The sequence below is a fragment of the Bison bison genome, unplaced genomic scaffold, assembly GCF_000754665.1.
Source record: "Bison bison bison isolate TAMUID 2011002044 unplaced genomic scaffold, Bison_UMD1.0 scf7180017864134, whole genome shotgun sequence".
Classification (NCBI taxonomy): domain Eukaryota; kingdom Metazoa; phylum Chordata; class Mammalia; order Artiodactyla; family Bovidae; genus Bison; species Bison bison.
The window spans coordinates 6,371,995-6,389,055 of NW_011494706.1; the positions used below are offsets into that span (position 1 = coordinate 6,371,995).

The following is a 17,061-nucleotide window of genomic DNA, read 5'->3' on the forward strand; positions in this document are numbered from 1 at the left end:
ATTCTGTATTCAAATCGCAGAAGCAAGAGGCAGGCTAGGGTCTGTTACCTGACTGCTAATTTCCCTGGCAAATAAACCAGCAGCTGCTGGTCCATGAACCACGTTACCACCAGGAACAGGGCACTGCGTGCATGGAACAGGATGCATTCATGGAACCCTTCAGCAGCAGGGTTGGGGTCCTTCGGTGCAAAATATACCTTCTTCTCTTAGGTAAGGCACTGCATAAAGTGCGTTTTAACTACTTTTTTTAAAAATTGTGAGCATAAGGTAAATATTTGCTCTTGGCTGTAGATTCACTCAGATAATTGAAGGACAGCACAGAACCTTTTAACAATAACACAGTTTGTTCCAGCAAAGAAACAGGATCATTTAGGGGAAAGGAAGTTCAATCAATCGATGGTTATTGTTTTCTGAAGACAACAATTATTGTCAATAGCACTCATTAAGAATATTAAGACATTCTAAAAACTTAATGTGTTTCTTCTTTTTATAGAGTTTATATATAGGTCCAACACTCTTTAATGCATTCTACTTTGGCAAATATTCTTATAGGTCATGAATTTGTTACCACTTACTGTGAAACTTAGAGCAATTTATGAACATAGTTTGTGGCTGTTTTAATTAAAGATATTGTGGCAAACTGTTAGCTCTACCTGTTTTTTACCTAATTTATGAAATGTGGGAAAAAAGTTAGATTCCAAGCTGATAAAAAAAATATACTCAATAGGGATAAATGTGTTTAAAAGTATTATTTCTCCAAAATAGCTTTAGTCTTTCTCTTTGTCCAATAGTTAATTCAATTAATTTTTCCCCTCTACTTTGTTTCTCCCTCATTCTCCTCTTTATCATTAGAATTTAGAGGAGTCCACTGTTTCTATGTCAGAATTTCCCCAGACATTCTTCTTCCGTTCTTCCTATATCAGCTTTAAAAGTCAAGTTAAAAGAACAAGTCAGTTCCTTGTTTTGTTCATATCCAACAGATAGTAAATCAAAAAACCTTTTATTCCTTAAATTTTAAGAACAAATTAGCTAAATAACCACTTAAGTTTTTAACCTTCTTCGGTGTTTAGAGCTCGCAGTTACTGGTACTTTATGGCTTAGTTTTCATAGTACCTGTGATTATTTACATTTATACCTAATGTTGTTCATATTCCACATATTTGAAATGTACAGTTTGTTAATTTTTTAAATGTTTGAGTTTCCCATAATTGTGATTCTTTTTCCATTATGTTGTCAAATTCAAGCCTATACAGATGTTTAGGAATTTTTAGGAAAAGTAAGCAATTACCATAACTGACTTTTTATCTTTGTGCATTTTTCTGGGCTTCAAAAGTGTCCTTTGTGGCAGTCCATGCTTAATTTTTTACAACAGGATTGCTGTCATTTCCTAAGTAATTTTTTGCAACTGGCTTTACAAAGCACTGAGGGCCAATTCATTTGAAGGATTCTACCAAACTAAAATTAAACATAATTTTGAGAAATAGATAGCATGTCCATAAGTAGCTAAAGCAGTTATTATCCCTTAAGACTTTCACAAATTTACTCATCTCCATTGGTAGTGAGTTGTAAAGACCTTGGGTAATTTGGAAATTTTTTTGTATTTTGAAATACTGAGTATCAGTTTGTTTTTTCTTTTTAAAAAATTGTAGCTATTTGAAGCCCCAAATGTAGTTTGTAAAGTCTATTCAAAGTACATCATCATAATTTCTATTTTCTCTAAAGATAACAAGAGTTTATTTACAGTCAACAATAGCTGTGTTGTGCTTGCTAATATCAGACTTGGCAATGGGGAAGTAAATGCCAACTGTTTTGAGCTACAGTAGAGGTCACTTTGTGGAGTCTGATGTTTATGTTCAATACAGTGAACTGGTCTAGGGAGTCTTTTGTTGCTGGACTATAGATAATTTCACAATATGAGGTCATGTTCTTTAACACTGGACGTTCCTTTATCATGCCTTTGTTTTATAGTTTAAGGGAATCTCTGAAGGGGAGAGTTTTGCTATAATTTTGTATGTCAGATCATTAATGATATTATCAATGTTCTTCAAAGCAGTATAGTGCCTCAAATATAAAAAATCAAGAGTTTTCTTTTCTAGAACTCAAAAGTATTAACCTAGTAATAAAATTGAATGTTCATTTAAGTACAAATGTTTGGAATATCAAATTAAAATTTCATCAATTTTCATATCATTTATTTTCAAAAAGTTTATTTGTTCTTACAGAGGTTGACTTTCTAAAATTCATAGTTCAGTCATTTACGTTTCCTTATACGATGAGAAAAGAACCATTGAAAACTTCTGAGGATGAAGCTAAATTTTTTAAGTCAGTAAACTACTGTTTGGACAGCATAAGCTCATCACATCTACAGGGGGACGTTCAGCAATGGCTAAAGAGTACGTGCTCCTAAAGGGGAGCAGAAGCATACAATTATCTGTTTATTCTGCAACATTCATTACAAGAGAGGATTGCATCATATCAATAGGCTCCTGTATTTCCTGCAAATTAAAAAGATTTTAGTGGCTGATATGAAAAGTTTATAAAGAAAATTTCATCCCTCACTGATACTCATAACTTTCTACCTATAATTTATCTGATGAAAATGGTGTAGGCAATCTAAGCAAACAGCAATTGTAACAGCTACGTTCTCTCTCACTGTCATACATATACTTGAAAAAGCACTCATGATTTCATATCATGAAAAAAGTTAAATGACATGACTTCACATCATTTGGTATGATAAGCATTGAATATATTCAGAGATATTATTGATGGTAATGTATTATTTAAGATACTATTACATGATGTCTGTTATTTCCAAAATAGACCAAAGAACCAGTTCACTCCCTTAATGATTACTGTACATGCCATATAACATTTTCTACTAGTTCCATATTTTCCTAGGCTGTAATGTTTGTGTCATATTCAGTATTTTAATAAATAAAATTTACTTCTGTAACTTTAGTCATAGACTTTCCAGTCCGCTTAAGATTCAGCTTCCTGAGTCAAGATCCACCTACGTTTCTGTTCCAGTCATGCCATGGTAATAAAGTGTTTCCCAGTCATTTTCAGAACATTACAATCTCAGTTAATCTTTTTTCAACTCAAGCCACACAAAAAAGTAGATTAAAAAAGGTTCTTCCTCTTTTCAAAAAAAAAAAAAAAGTAAACAAGGGCTTCTGCAATGACTTCCCCAAATGCTAAGAGCAGATTGGCCAGAATTGCACTCAGGCCATCTCTAGCTACAGCTCAGTCTACCAGCAGTTTCTAAGTTGAGGTGTGAAATGTATTAAATAGACCAATAAATCAGTGACCAAATTGCTCACTGTCAGAGGCAAGCTTTTTATCAGCAGCCATGCCGCTTTTTCCAGTGTGTTCACAAGGCAGTGATGTGGATTCCCATCATCCCCCTTGATTCCTTGGCAAAAAAACACAGAACTGCCACTTTATTAAAAGATACCTTTGGTGACTCAGTGGTAAAGAACCCACCTGCCAATGCAAGAGTTGCGGGTTCAATCCCTGGGGCAGGAACGTCCCCTGGAGGAGGAAATGGCAAATCACTCTAGTATTCTTACCTGGGAAACCCCATGGACAGAGGAGTGTGGCAGGAACAGTGCGTGGAGTCACGAAGAGTCTGACATGACTTAGTGACTAAACAAAGGGATTGACAACTTATTAAGTAGACTTAAATCTGAGATTCAATACTTCAGAATTCTTTGGGCCCTCTCTTACTTAAATATGGGCCCTTCCCCTTCAAATGTAGGGTAGCTGCTACCATGAGAAAGGCACCTTAGGATGCTGAGAACATAAACATAGAGCAGAGAGAGGCCTTGGACCTCATCTAATATAACCCTCTTCACACAAAAGAAAACTGAGTCACAGGGAATTAAAATGACTTATCTAAGGTAAGTCATCTAACTAACCACCATTTTATCCCAAGTATGTTTTCAACACCTCAAATTTCCGTGGACTTTTAAATTTATTAAAGTAGCAAATTCAAAAATCTCTCTGAAAGCTTAGAGAATAGGTTTCTAAAAGCTCTTATTTCTAGGCAGTTTACAAGTGATTAATTTAAGACTGTGTGGACAGGGGAGTCCAAGATCAAGAAAGAACTGTGAAACCCACAGGAATATTTCTGTATTCACTGAAGTAAAAAAAAAAAAACGAAAAGAAAAGAAAAGAAACAGCAACACAATAAATACAGTGAAAATTACATTTTGCATATCTTAAGTTAGTAATAATGGGTAAACTAGTTTTTATTTATTGCTTGCCAGGAACTTGTCAGGCACTTCCTATCGCCAATTACAATGAAAGTCATGAAAATCCATGCTGTTTGGTGCAGATATCCAGGTACTAAGAGGAATAATTTCCTGTGCAGGACCCCCACCCAGATGCCCAATGTCTTTCTATATCTCTGGCTTCAAGAGCTTCACTCCCTTCTCACCATCGCTGCTTCACAAATCTCAGACATCACTAGTGTTAAGTCCTAGGTTTACTCTCTCAACTTCATTTATTTCTCTTATGATTTCCTTTCCTGCAATCCAGTGTATCTCCTCTTTATAGCTCTCAGCAACCAGTTCCTTCTTTTTCTAATGATTCAAATTAAGAACAACTACAAATGCAACAGTCTTGTACTTGTCAGAAAAGAAAGTAGAAGTAAATGCTCATACCTTTGTAACTCCTTTGTAATGGACCAAATCATTGAAATGTGCAGATACAACCCATTGTCAGGAAAAAAAAAATTACAAGTCAATCACAAATATACACAGAAGTCAAGGAGACTGTTAAACACATATTTATTTTTCCCAGACAGTCACCTAGTCTTCAGTCCATATAGTCGGTTTCGACTGTGTATCTTCTCCCTGTAACCTCTTGCATTCTTCCTCTTTGTTCTTTTTCTCTTCAGTTCTTTGCTCTGACTTCCCTGCTGGCCGCAGGGTCTCACTCTTCACTAACAGCTACCCAAAAACTAAAACCATGGAAATCTTTGCTCTGACCTTCACCCTGGGAAGGAAAGAAGAAAATTTCCTGTTGGTGGATTTTTATTCCTCACGGGGGCAAACCAGCATCTTTCAGTTTCTCCAAAGAAAATTATTGTACAAACAGATCTTTCTACCATTCCCTTCCTAATATTGATGGCTTTTCATAGTAGGAATCAGATAAATCTTAAAGATCCCCTTACTAGTAGAGTAAAAAAGGGAGAAGCAATGAAAGAAGATAAAAACTTTGTAGAAGACGGAATTGAAATTGTGAGATGTCTCTCCATGCATGATAAGTCGCTTCAGTCGTGACTCTGCAGCCCTATGGACTGTAGCCCGCCAGGCCCTTCTGTCCATAGGACAAAATGTCTTCCAAAAATGTCTCCTTAGCTGCTTATTAATAAATGACAGCTCTATTCTTCCAGTTGATCAAACCATCAACCTTAGAATCATTCTTGACTCATCTTTGTTTATCCCACTCCCAACGTGCCATCAAATGTTGTTAGCACCCCCAGTCTTTTCTCACAGTATCTTTTACTACTGCCCTTATCTAGAGCACAACCATCTCTTGCCTACTTTATTGCAGGCACCTTCTAAGTGGGCTCCCTTCTCTTGCTCTTTCCCCTGTTTCAGTCTGTTCTCACAGCAGCTAGGGTACACCTTAAAAAAAAAAAAATAAGAAGAAAACCCCTACCCCTCCTGCTCACAAAACTCTGGTTGTATTCCCGTCTCACTCACAGTAAAATTGCCTAAGTGTTTGCCATGACCCTAAGGCACTTCCTGTTCTGACCCAGCTGTCTTGCTGGTCTCCTGTCTCACCAGGCTCCTCGGGCTCCACTCTGCTCCATTAGTTCCCGTCTCTTGCTGCTGCTGCTGCTGCTGCTAAGTCGCTTCAGTCGTGTCTGACTCTGTGCGACCCCATAGACGGCAGCCCACCAGGCTCCCCCGTCCCTGGGATTCTCCAGGCAAGAACACTGGAGTGGGTTGCCATTTCCGTCTCCAATGCATGAAAGTCAAAAGTGAAAGTGAAGTCGCTCAGTCGTGTCCGACTCTTAGCGACCCCATGGACTGCAGCACACCAGGCTCCTCCGTCCATGGGATTTTCCAGGCAAGAGTACTGGAGTGGGGTGCCACTGCCTTCTCTTACTGTTGCTCAAACGCACAAACCAGATCCCCGCTTCTAAGCAGTAATAATCGATCACAACTGGTAATGGTTTGCTACCATTGTCCTTAGAATATTTGCATTTGGCAAGGCTTTGGCTAAAGGGAAAAACTTCCAGTTAAGGACTACCAAGTCACGTCAGAAGACTGTGAGGGAAGATTCTCAAGAGGAAGTAGCCCCTCAATCACATAGCTTGATTAGGATATGATATGACTCAGACATTAATACAGTCGCAATTTCAATTTTTTTAAAGGTTTCCATTGGACTTCAGAACTAATCATCTATCCCAGTTCTCCTTTTCCCATTATTCTTTAACAGTCAGAGATAATAACTTCTGCTTTTCCTTTCATCGTGCATTTAAAGAGGTCAAGCGATCCACACAGTCTTTGGGTGGAGTTTTTAAAATGCTCATTTCAGAGACAAATATTTACCTCTACAGGTAACCAGTACTAGAAGAGTCAGTACCTAGAAGCCTCTCTTCTTTGTAAAAGACTATCGCCCGATCAGGTTCTGTTTTTGTGCCTTTAGATTGTGAAATGTGGCTCAGGGTCTTTACAGCTTTCCTTTCCTTCACAGCAGGTGCTTGCTCGGGGCTGAAGGTGGCTGTGCCATCGCACACCGTCCATGGCATCAGGGGTCAGGCTCTCTATCTCCCCGTGCACTATGGATTCCACACTCCAGCATCAGACATCCAGGTCATATGGCTTTTTGAGAGACCCCATACGATGCCCAAGTACTTGCTGGGCTCCGTGAACAAGTCTGTGGTTCCCGACTTGGAATACCAGCACAAATTCACCATGATGCCACCCAACGCCTCCCTGCTCATCAACCCACTGCAGTTCACCGACGAAGGCAATTACATTGTGAAGGTCAACATCCAGGGAAACGGAACTCTGTCAGCTAGTCAGAAGATTCAAGTCACAGTTGATGGTAAGTCCACTGTGAGCGACATGGGCAGCTGAGTAGCATGGCAGCAAGCAATAGCTTAGGAGACTAGGCTACCAGGGCTTTAGGTCTGGTCTGCAACTTTGGGCACATTGACCCTCAAAGCCTCAGTGTCTCATGGCATGAATGGCACTATCCACCTCATGAGGCTTCCTGGGGATTAAATAAGAACATACGTAGAAAGGGTATGCACAGTGCCCAGCTAAAGGTAATCAAGCAGTAAGTAGGAGTTATTGTTTGTTTGCCTGGAAACTATCAAGTATAAAGTTGCTGATGTGATGAGATGGAGAAAATTTTATTTTTCATTAGCAGAATGCACCCTGGGAAGAACCCTATTTTTTGTCACATACATTTTTTTTTTTTTTAATTTTGGTACACTGGGAGAGGATGAGACTTGCTCAGTGACCACACTTGAGGAACAGTAGAAGGTGCTGGGAATGTCCTTGAAGGGAGAGTGGGCTTCAGCTAACTTTCAGACATTTATTTTCCTTAGTGATATATGTAAGTAGTGTACCTTAAAGATACTATACTATGCAACGCACAACTTTTGATTTTTTCCCCCAAACCTGTCTAACAATATTCCTCTGTTTTGGCAAATGCAAACTTCATTCCATCAGTTGCACTCTGCCATCACCCTTGACTCTCTTTCTCTCACATCCTTATCCAGTCCACAAATTAGCCCTCTCAGCTTTACCTTCAGAATATGGACAGAGGTGAGTCAGTCAATCCTCGCTGCACCCACTGCTGCCCTATTCAAGCCCGCCATCGGCTCTGGCCTGGACTCTCCAAACAGCCTGTGCCCACTCTCCCTGCTTCCACCCCTGCCTCCTGCAGCTCAGAATCCTCCTGTGGCTTCCTGTCTCACTCACAATCAAAGCCAAAGTGCCAACAGCGTCCCTCAAGGCCCGTGTGATTCCCCTTACATACCCAGTCCCCCTCTGAAGCCTTCCTACCTCTCTTTCCCTCACCACTCTGGCCTCCTTGCCATTCCTGGAACAAGCCAAACCCTCTCACACCTCAGTGTCTGTGCGCTTGGCTGCTCACTGTACATAGATTACTCTTGTCTCGCATACTGCCCTGGTTCCCTCCCCTGTTTCTTTACGGTCTCAGCCAGAGTGTCACTTTACCTGTGAAGGCTTCCGTGACCACCTTATGTAAAGTATAACCTCATTCCCCCAAACTGAGAGAGAGAGTGAGAAAGAGAGTTACTGTTTACCTTGAGTTCCGCTTTATTCTTTTCATAACACTGGACATAGTACATATTTTTGTTTCTTTTATTGTCTCTCTTCCTGGTCTAGAATACAAGATCCATGGGAGTAGGCTTTATATTGTTTGCTCTTTTGTTTCCGCTGCCTAAACCCTGATGCTGGCTGTTCTTAGGCACTCAGTAAATATGTGCCCAGTAAATGAGTGGAAACTGGAGACATTGCAGGGGAACAAAGACACAGGATGTGGCAGCAGATGCCTAGAGAGGAACTCTGGGAGAGAAAAGGAGGACATTTTTTACAGTTTCATAAAATTCTCCTGGGTAGTATACTATCTCTTCCCCCCAAACTTTTAATAGAACATCCATTCCTTGTTAATGTATAGTACAATTGGATTTGTTGAGGAAAATGGAGCCAAAAGTTCTTTATAGAAAAAAATTTTTAGGCATAGTTGACTTACAATATTATATTAGTTTCAGGTGTACAATATAATAATTCAGAATTTTTATAGCTTATACTCCACTTATAGTTATTGTAAAATATTAACTATATTCGCTGTGCTGTATGATATATCCTTGTAGTTTACTTGTTTTATACATATTAGTTTGTACCTCTTACTTGTTTTTGTAGTCACTAAGTCATGTCCTACTCTTTTGCAACCTCATGGGCTGTAGCCTGCCAGACTCCTCAGTCCCTGGGATTCTCCAGGCAAGAATACTGGACTGGGTTACCATTTCCTTCTCCAAGGGATCGTCCCAACCCAGGGATTGAACCCGCATCGCCTGCATTGCAGGCAGGTTCTTTACCACTGAGCCACATCAGTGACTGATTTACAATGTTATATTAGTTTCATGGTATACAATATAATAATTCAAAATTTTTATAGATTATACTGTTTACAGTTACTATAAAATAGCGGCTATATTCCCTGTGCTGTGCAACATATCCTTGTAGCTTACTTATTTTACAGTGCTAGTTCATACCTCTTAGTAACCTACTCCTATCTTGCCCTTTCCACCTTCAACCAAAAGGTCTTAGTAGGCCTTTAGGACCTGTGTTGGAGAAGGAAATGGCAACCCACTCCAGTATTCTTGCCTGGAGAATCCCATGGACAGAAGATCCTGGCGGACTACAGTCCATGGGATCACAAATATTTGGGCACGACTGATGTGACTTAGCACACATGCACAGGACCTGTGTAAAAAAATCTTCTTGGGAAACTTCCACGTCTGCGTGACACTGTTAAATCCAAGTGCATGATCACAGTACCAATATCTTTTCTAATGATTGGTTCTCCCCGTACAAGACTTTACACGTTACCTATTTGACTTTTTCCATATCACATATAACATTTCCATGCACCGGCATTTTTGAAACAAAAGCTGTTTCTACCTAATAAATATACCAAACAATCTTTCTTTTTAAATCATAATACTGTAAGCAAAAGCTACTCCAAACCATTTGCTCTTGCCAGGGAATATAAAGGGTTAAATTGAGTGGCCATCTGATTTCCTCCATCTTGAGAAAGGCTGGAGCCTTCAGGGCTACCCAGCTTTCCTGCAGTTCACTTTTCAAACTCCTTTCCCTTTATCTTTCATTTTCTCCTGTCTTCTCTGGGTGGATGGATTGAATCTGTATACACTCTAATGCACATTTGCCAGTGTAAAATGAAAGTGAACATGACTCAAAACAAATTTACCTGAGAAGATGCATCAACCCCAATTAAAAGTCTGATAGGAATTCAAAGCTAAACACTGGAACCAGTTGTCTGTTACTTACTGATCATCTTACTCTCTGTGTGTGACCTGTAATTTTGCATAGAAGGAAAGTTGATAATAGGCTTTGGTTTGTTAAAGAGACTAACACGGTAGTGACTGAAATAATGCTGCAATACAAATGCACAGCAATTAAAACATATAATTAGCTTACTTACATAGGAGGAAAAGTAAATGGTGAAAATATGATTCTTTAAAACTTTCACTTGATACTCCCAAAGTATAGTATGTCTAAGCTTTGTATTTTGCAGATAGTGGATAGGAATTTGTGTTCACTACATCTATCCCAACCAATCGCTCTTGGGATAGCAGGACAAATCAAGAGAGGGGAATAACCATGTGAACTTTGCCTGTGAGAGCAAACCTTTATGGTGTCGGGGGAGCACAATGAACAGGAAATAAGGGAGCTGATGTCCTTCACCACTAACTGCATTATCTATAAACTAAAGGTTTTCATTACAAAATTCTTGAAGATGAAGTTCTAGAATTGGTTATCTCTGCTATAAATGATATTTTTATATCATTATTTTCTATTTGTAATGACTTTTTTTATCCTCTTCTTTACTTCCTGAGCTGTCTACATTTAAAAAGTACAAAATTTTGGAATCATTTTCCTAGGATTTAAAACATGTGAAAGATCTCCTACACTTTAATTATAACCCTGGGATGACAAAGATCATTTCTTTCGTTCTGATGTTGCAGATCCTGTCACGAAACCAGTGGTGCAGATTCAGCCTTCCTCTGGGGCTGTGGAGTACGTGGGAAACATGACCCTGACATGCCTCGTGGAAGGGGGCAGCCGGCGGGTTTACCAGTGGCTGAAGAATGGCAGGCCTGTCCACACCAGCTCCACCAACTCCTTCTCTCTTCAAAACAGCAGGCTTCATATTGCTCCAGTGACCAAAGAAGACATTGGGAATTACAGTTGCCTGGTGAAGAACCCTGTCAGTAAGATGGAAAGCGACATCATTATGCCTACCATATACTGTAAGTTTTTTAAAATGTATATATATTTATATACCCCTGGAGAAGGAAATGGCAACCCACTCCAGTATTCTTGCCTGGAAAATTCTATGGACCGAGGAGCCTGATGGGCCCCAGTCTTTGGGGTCACAAAAGTCAGGCATGTCTGATCAACTGAGTTTTCTTCTGGAAAGTTTTCACCAGAGTAGTCACAGAGAACATCAATACCAGATGTCATTTGGTTTTGACCATTATTGTAATGCAGTGCTAGCTGCAGTTACACTTCCTAGGCACTGTCTTGTCATGAAGTATAGTTACTTGCACAACCCAGTTTATTGAAGATCCAGTTGAGATACTGGTCTTTTGAATATATTCTCTAACTCAGTGCATTCTGTGACCTTATTGCCAATGAAACATAGAAACCTCAATTTCAAGAACCCAGAACCATGCAGAAGGCACTGATTTATTCACCCACAAGGAGGGAGAGTTGTTCATCATAAAATGGGACAGGGATGTGCTCTGGAGCTGACCACTGGGAGAAAGAATGTTCCCAGGTTATATGTGGGTAATACGGCCCAGGGTCTGGCTAGTCTCTCTGCCCGTTTTCTCAGCCCCATTTTTAGAGGCAGGGTGCAGAGAGTATCACAGAGAAGACATAATTATTCTGCAGCAAGTTATTCAGCTTCCCAGCGAATCTGTAATGATTTCATGTTTCACTTTTCTTTGGTTCTTTTTTCAGTTGCTGTAGTTGCTATTGTTATCATTGTGACTTTAATCTCATGTACAAAGTTAAGTTCACCAGCCTTTTTAGTTCATGTCGTATGATCATCATCAACCCGTGCAAGATCTCTCTTGATCGTATTACTTTCCCGCATCCCCTCTACTCCGCAGCACCACCTCTAGTATGTCTAGCATTGTATCCTGCTTTCAGCCTCTCGCAAGGTTTCTCAGCCTTCACCCTAATGACGTTTTGACTGGACAACTCTTTGTTGTGGGTACTTGTCCTTTGCATTATAGGATGTCTAACAGCTGCCTAGCCCCTACCTGCTACATACCAGTAGCACCCTTCCCTCCAGTTGTGACAACTGAAAGTGTCTCTAGACATTGCCATATGTCCCCTGAGTGCAGGAGAGAGGGAGTGGTTTGTGCAAAAACTCCCCAAGTTGAACCAATGGCTTATCACATTGGGAAGCCATCTGATCGGTTACTGTCGTAGCTTACTTAGTGCACGGCCACAATAGCAGTATAACAAAACAAACAAGGCATGGCAAAGGAAAACTTCTCACCCTGTGGCGTGAGGGTGGAGGGTTCAGTTGGTTGAACCACAAGGGTAGAATTAAGCCTGGTAAATACATCTACTCCCTCATCAAACATATCTCCATAATGCTCAGAAAGGCCCTAAAGACTATTGTTTAAGTGCTTAGGAGGTAGACAGACCTAAGTAGGCAATGGGTTCCGTCACTACATATGTGACCTTAAGAAGTCCCTAGACCTTTCTGGGCCTCATCTATAAAATGGAGATGGTTAAAACTACTTCCCTACAATAAATGAAATCCTGTCTGAAAAGTAGCCAGTGACTGACACCAAGCAGGCATCCAGTAAGTGGAGGCTGTTTGTGTTATCAATACATCTGTCTTCTGTTTTCTTCAATAGAAAATTGATAGTCTTTCTTGAGAATGTGTGTTATTGATTCTTTGGGGAAAAGCACCAGCATACGTAGGTTTTTTTCTGCTAGATCAAGCTTAACAATAAAACTGAGCTCCAGAAATGTGGTCGGAAAAGCAACTTCAGGGAAGTGTAATACAGTAGTATGATACAGGTATACAACAAGATCTGCTTCATTAAGCAAAATTAAGATAAGAAAAATGGAACCATTGATTCTTTAAAAAAATCTTTTAATGTGTTTATTGGCTGTATCTGAATTTCAACAGTGAACAAATGACAGGTTAGGATAATGACAGGTTAGGATAATCAAAGGGACTAAGTACAAAGATGTAAATGGGATGTAGGAAAAACCCAGACTGTTACCAATAAAACCTGTTTCTGCACCTAGATCCAGAAGGACAGGAGCAAGGAGAGGTTACTGGAAACCTTGAAAAGTAAAATTCCATAAAGCAGGGGCCTCTGGTGGAAAGAAACAGCCAGAATGAGGAAAGGAACAAGGAGAACAAATATTTCAGCCTCATTTTCCTCCCTCATTCTAATCTTCTGCCAGGAATCCCCAGTGGCCAAATTCGCCCAGAAATCAGAGGGAACGGGAACACTGCACAGGCTAGGAACGTGGGACGCTGATTCTTAAAACTAGAAGCTAGCCAGTATTTTAGCAGAAGTGAGATAATGTGACAGTGAAATGTGTGAGAACGTCATAGATACTGTAGGAGTGCCCACAAAGGAGCATAGCGTAGGCACAGAACTCTGGAACGGAAGGCCTGGGTTCAAATCCTGCTCCTACTGCCTTAGCTCTCTGTGCCTTAGTTTCCTCGTCTATGTAATGGTGATAATGTACCTACTTCGTAGGTACTGTTGTTATTCGGATTAAATCTGTTACTGTATGTAACTCGCTTAGAACAGTGACTCATTGTGAGTTGCTCAGTTGTGTCCGACTCTTTGCTACCTTTTGGACTGTAGCCTGCCAGGTGGCTCTGTCCATGGAATTCTCCAGGCAAAAATACTGGAGTGGGTTGCCATTCCCTTCTCCAGGGGATCTCCCCCACACAGGGATCGAACCCAGGTCTCCTGCAGTGCAGGCAGATTCTTTACCATCTGAGTCACTAAGAAAGCCCCACAGTGACAGGCCCATAGTAAACAGTATGTAACTGTTGGCTACTATTATTAGTACAATATTATGCGTCTTTGGGAATTCAGAGGAGGAAAACATTACTTCTAGCTGGAGAGAAGGCTTGTTGTAGGAAGTAACATTTGAGATGGACCTTGAACGATGGATTTGAAGGAGGCAAGGGCAAATTTTTTGAAAAACATTTCAGGCACTAGGGATAGTAGACACAGACACTAGGCAGAGGGCAGAGTATTTGGCAAATGGTCCAGTTTGACTGGAGTATAGGATACAACAAGGAATAGATACAGCTTCCCCACTCCCCTCTGTCAGAAAATGGAATGTTCCTTTGAAACCTTGTATGAATCAAAATGGTGCAAAGTAAACAAGCATTACCTTATGACCTGCAAAAAGTGAGTCAAAAGAAAACACAGATCCCTGCAAAGTTCAAAGCTATGGAGGCTTGATGCTGAGATGCTGAGTGTAGTTCCCTGGGAAGGAGCTTGGTGGCACCACTTTTGCTGCTGGGGAGCCCACTACCTCTAAAACAGTTCCTGAAAAACAAACTCTGAATGCTATTTTTCATCTTTTTCTCGAGAAAGCAAAAGTCCTCTCCAGACTTCTCTCAGTCAGCTAAAACAGGTATTAATCCAGGTCTTTCATAAAAGCTAAGTAGCATAAGCAGAGCTTTGAAAAGCAGAGTCAGATTGCAGGGAGCTTTGAACACTAGGCATCATTTGGTAAACAATGAGGAAAATTATTTTTTAAGCAAAACTCCCAATTTTTTAAAAGAATATTTTATAAATAAATACACAAACATAGAGTAAATCAAGAAATGTTTGTTTAGAGAGCATGTTTTCAAAATAGATCACAAATGTCATACAATTATAGAAAGAATATATATAGGAAAGGAAAAAAGGGAGGTAGGATGTATTTTATTAACCTATCATAGCCTCCAATTAAAATAAATAAATTTATATTAAAAAAACCTATCATACAGAGAAAAAAGTCACCAATTTTGAGCTACATTCTGTAATTAAACACATCTAGATCAGATCAGATCAGTCGCTCAGTCATGTCCGACTCTTTGCGACCCTATGAATTGCAGCACGCCAGGCCTCCCTGTCCATCACCAACTCCCGGAGTTCACTCAGACTCACATCCATCGAGTCAGTGATGCCATCCAGCCATCTATCTCATCCTCTGTCGTCCCCTTCTCCTCCTGCCCCCAATCCCTCCCAGCATCAGAGTCTTTTCCAATGAGTCAACTCTTCGCATGAGGTGGCCAAAGTACTGGAGTTTCAGCTTTAGCATCATTCCTTCCAAAGAAATCCCAGGGCTGATCTCCTTCAGAATGGACTGGTTGGATCTCCTTGCAGTCCAAGGGACTCTCAGCATTCTTTCCAAAAAAGTATTGTTCACATAGAAATAGAAAAAACTTCATACATTGTATAATTCAGCATTAGTGTAGGGGAACCCAAAGAGGATTATCTGCTAGTCCAACCTAGTTCAGAATTCAGTGTCTCAAAGATGAGCCAGTCCCTTCATGCAGAAAGAGGAGAAATTATCAATTTATGAAAGAGCATAAAGGAAGAAGGAAATTACAGTTCTTCACCAAAAAAAAACACCACTCTTCAAACAAATTATATAAGATTTATTGCAATCACTAGTTATATTGTGTTAAACAATGACATTGTTTTTATAGCTAAATTTTTAGCTATATTTTTATAGTAGTTTTACATAGCCTTATATTCAGATAACAGTGTGAAAATATTCTGTCTGCCTTAAAACACAGAGAAATGGACTTACAAAGAATAAACTGTGACTATCTGCACGACCAGCATTGAATTAGAGTCAAAAATTTAGATTCGGCACTATCTGTTAGTACATGTAGTCATATTCTTGACTGAATAAGGTTATTCTGACATAAATGTAAATTTCCATTCAACTCCAGGGGGCACAGACCTAAGCATTCAAGTTACCTGAACATAGTGAAAGAAAATGGGAGGAGACAAATGAAATCAAATCTAGGGCTATATGGAGACATCCGTACATTATTTAGGATGTTCCTTATTATTTAGTCTAAATGATTTACATTAACATAGAAAAGGTACAAAATGGAAAACAAGATATTAAACCAGCCAGATATCATCAACTAAAAATTAATTCAAAGAAACAATCACTCAGTGTAATAAGAGACAGCAGAAAATTGGGTTGGAGCATTCTTTGTCCACTGAAGAAAACCTGATCATATTTTGTTTGGACGCAGACTCCAATAAGTTCTGTGTCCTCTGGAGAGTATAGCATTTAGCACAGTGTTATGAGTCTAAGCTGTCAGTTCAAACTGCCTGCATTAAACCTCTGGTTCTGCCATCATTACTCTATGCATCAGTTTCCTCCTCTCCTTACCAACACTGTCCCAGTGTAAGACTAAAGCGTATCTCTAGTGGAATGGGGATTATGTGAGATTTTATGTGTAAAGAAGGCAGTGAGTGGCACATAGGAAAAACTCAATAATATTAGCTATTTTGCTTTTCCTTTTTTTTTTTCTTTTCATTTGGAGCCCAAACTACGCTGATGTAATTGGCAACATGACATCAAGAAATCATGGGAAACTTGGGTAATTTAGAAGATACCTTCAAAGAGAATACTGAAAGAATACTTTGGAAAGAACTTTCTTCCCCAGAAATTACCATTATTTAACACATTTCATTTTTCTACATGAAAATATTTCCTTCACATGAATCCTTTTTATCTTGCCATCTATTTACCTATCTCTGAACTTTAGCCATAAATTTAAATGAAAAATTTCTGGGGAAAATTTCATAAGCAATTACAGATACATAAAAATGTCATTTGCATGATCTTGAAATACACTTTTGTTTTGCTATATAGTTTAATCTGACATAGTAAAAATATCGAATAAGATCTTTCTTTCAACATGTACATGTTCATGCCCTAATCTTATAATTATCACAGAAAATGGTGTTACACAGTGTATAAAGTATTTAAGTGGAAGGAAAACCATAATCACTGATAAAGGCTTTAAACTCCTAAATTTCCTTTCCTTTCCTGTGTTATTTGAAAGAATTAGAATATCCCCATGTGAATCAGTTCAGATTTTATAGAACATATCTTTTATTTATAGACTGAACTTTCTTCCTTGCATTCTTTTTAGACATAATCTATGCAAACCTCACAGAGAAATGCCTGTCTTGAGTAAAGACTAATGGTGGGTAGTTGAAAGAAGAATGTTTAGAAA

The 17,061-nt window shown here is 39.3% G+C and overlaps 1 protein-coding gene across 4 annotated transcripts in view; it reads left to right on the forward strand.

Annotated features, from left to right (window-relative positions):
* Window positions 1-17,061, forward strand: part of HEPACAM2 (HEPACAM family member 2) — a 54,376-nt gene continuing 37,315 nt past the window's right edge. For 2 of the 4 annotated variants that reach the window (XM_010839777.1, XM_010839779.1), the window contains exons 1-3: window positions 1-210; window positions 6,715-7,068; window positions 10,766-11,050. In XM_010839777.1, the coding sequence (XP_010838079.1) occupies window positions 132-210; window positions 6,715-7,068; window positions 10,766-11,050 (718 nt within the window). In that variant the 5' untranslated portion in view covers window positions 1-131. Of the gene's footprint in view, window positions 211-6,674; window positions 7,069-10,765; window positions 11,051-17,061 lie in introns of those variants that run through there. The other 2 variants (XM_010839780.1, XM_010839778.1) reach the window with 2 other exon arrangements.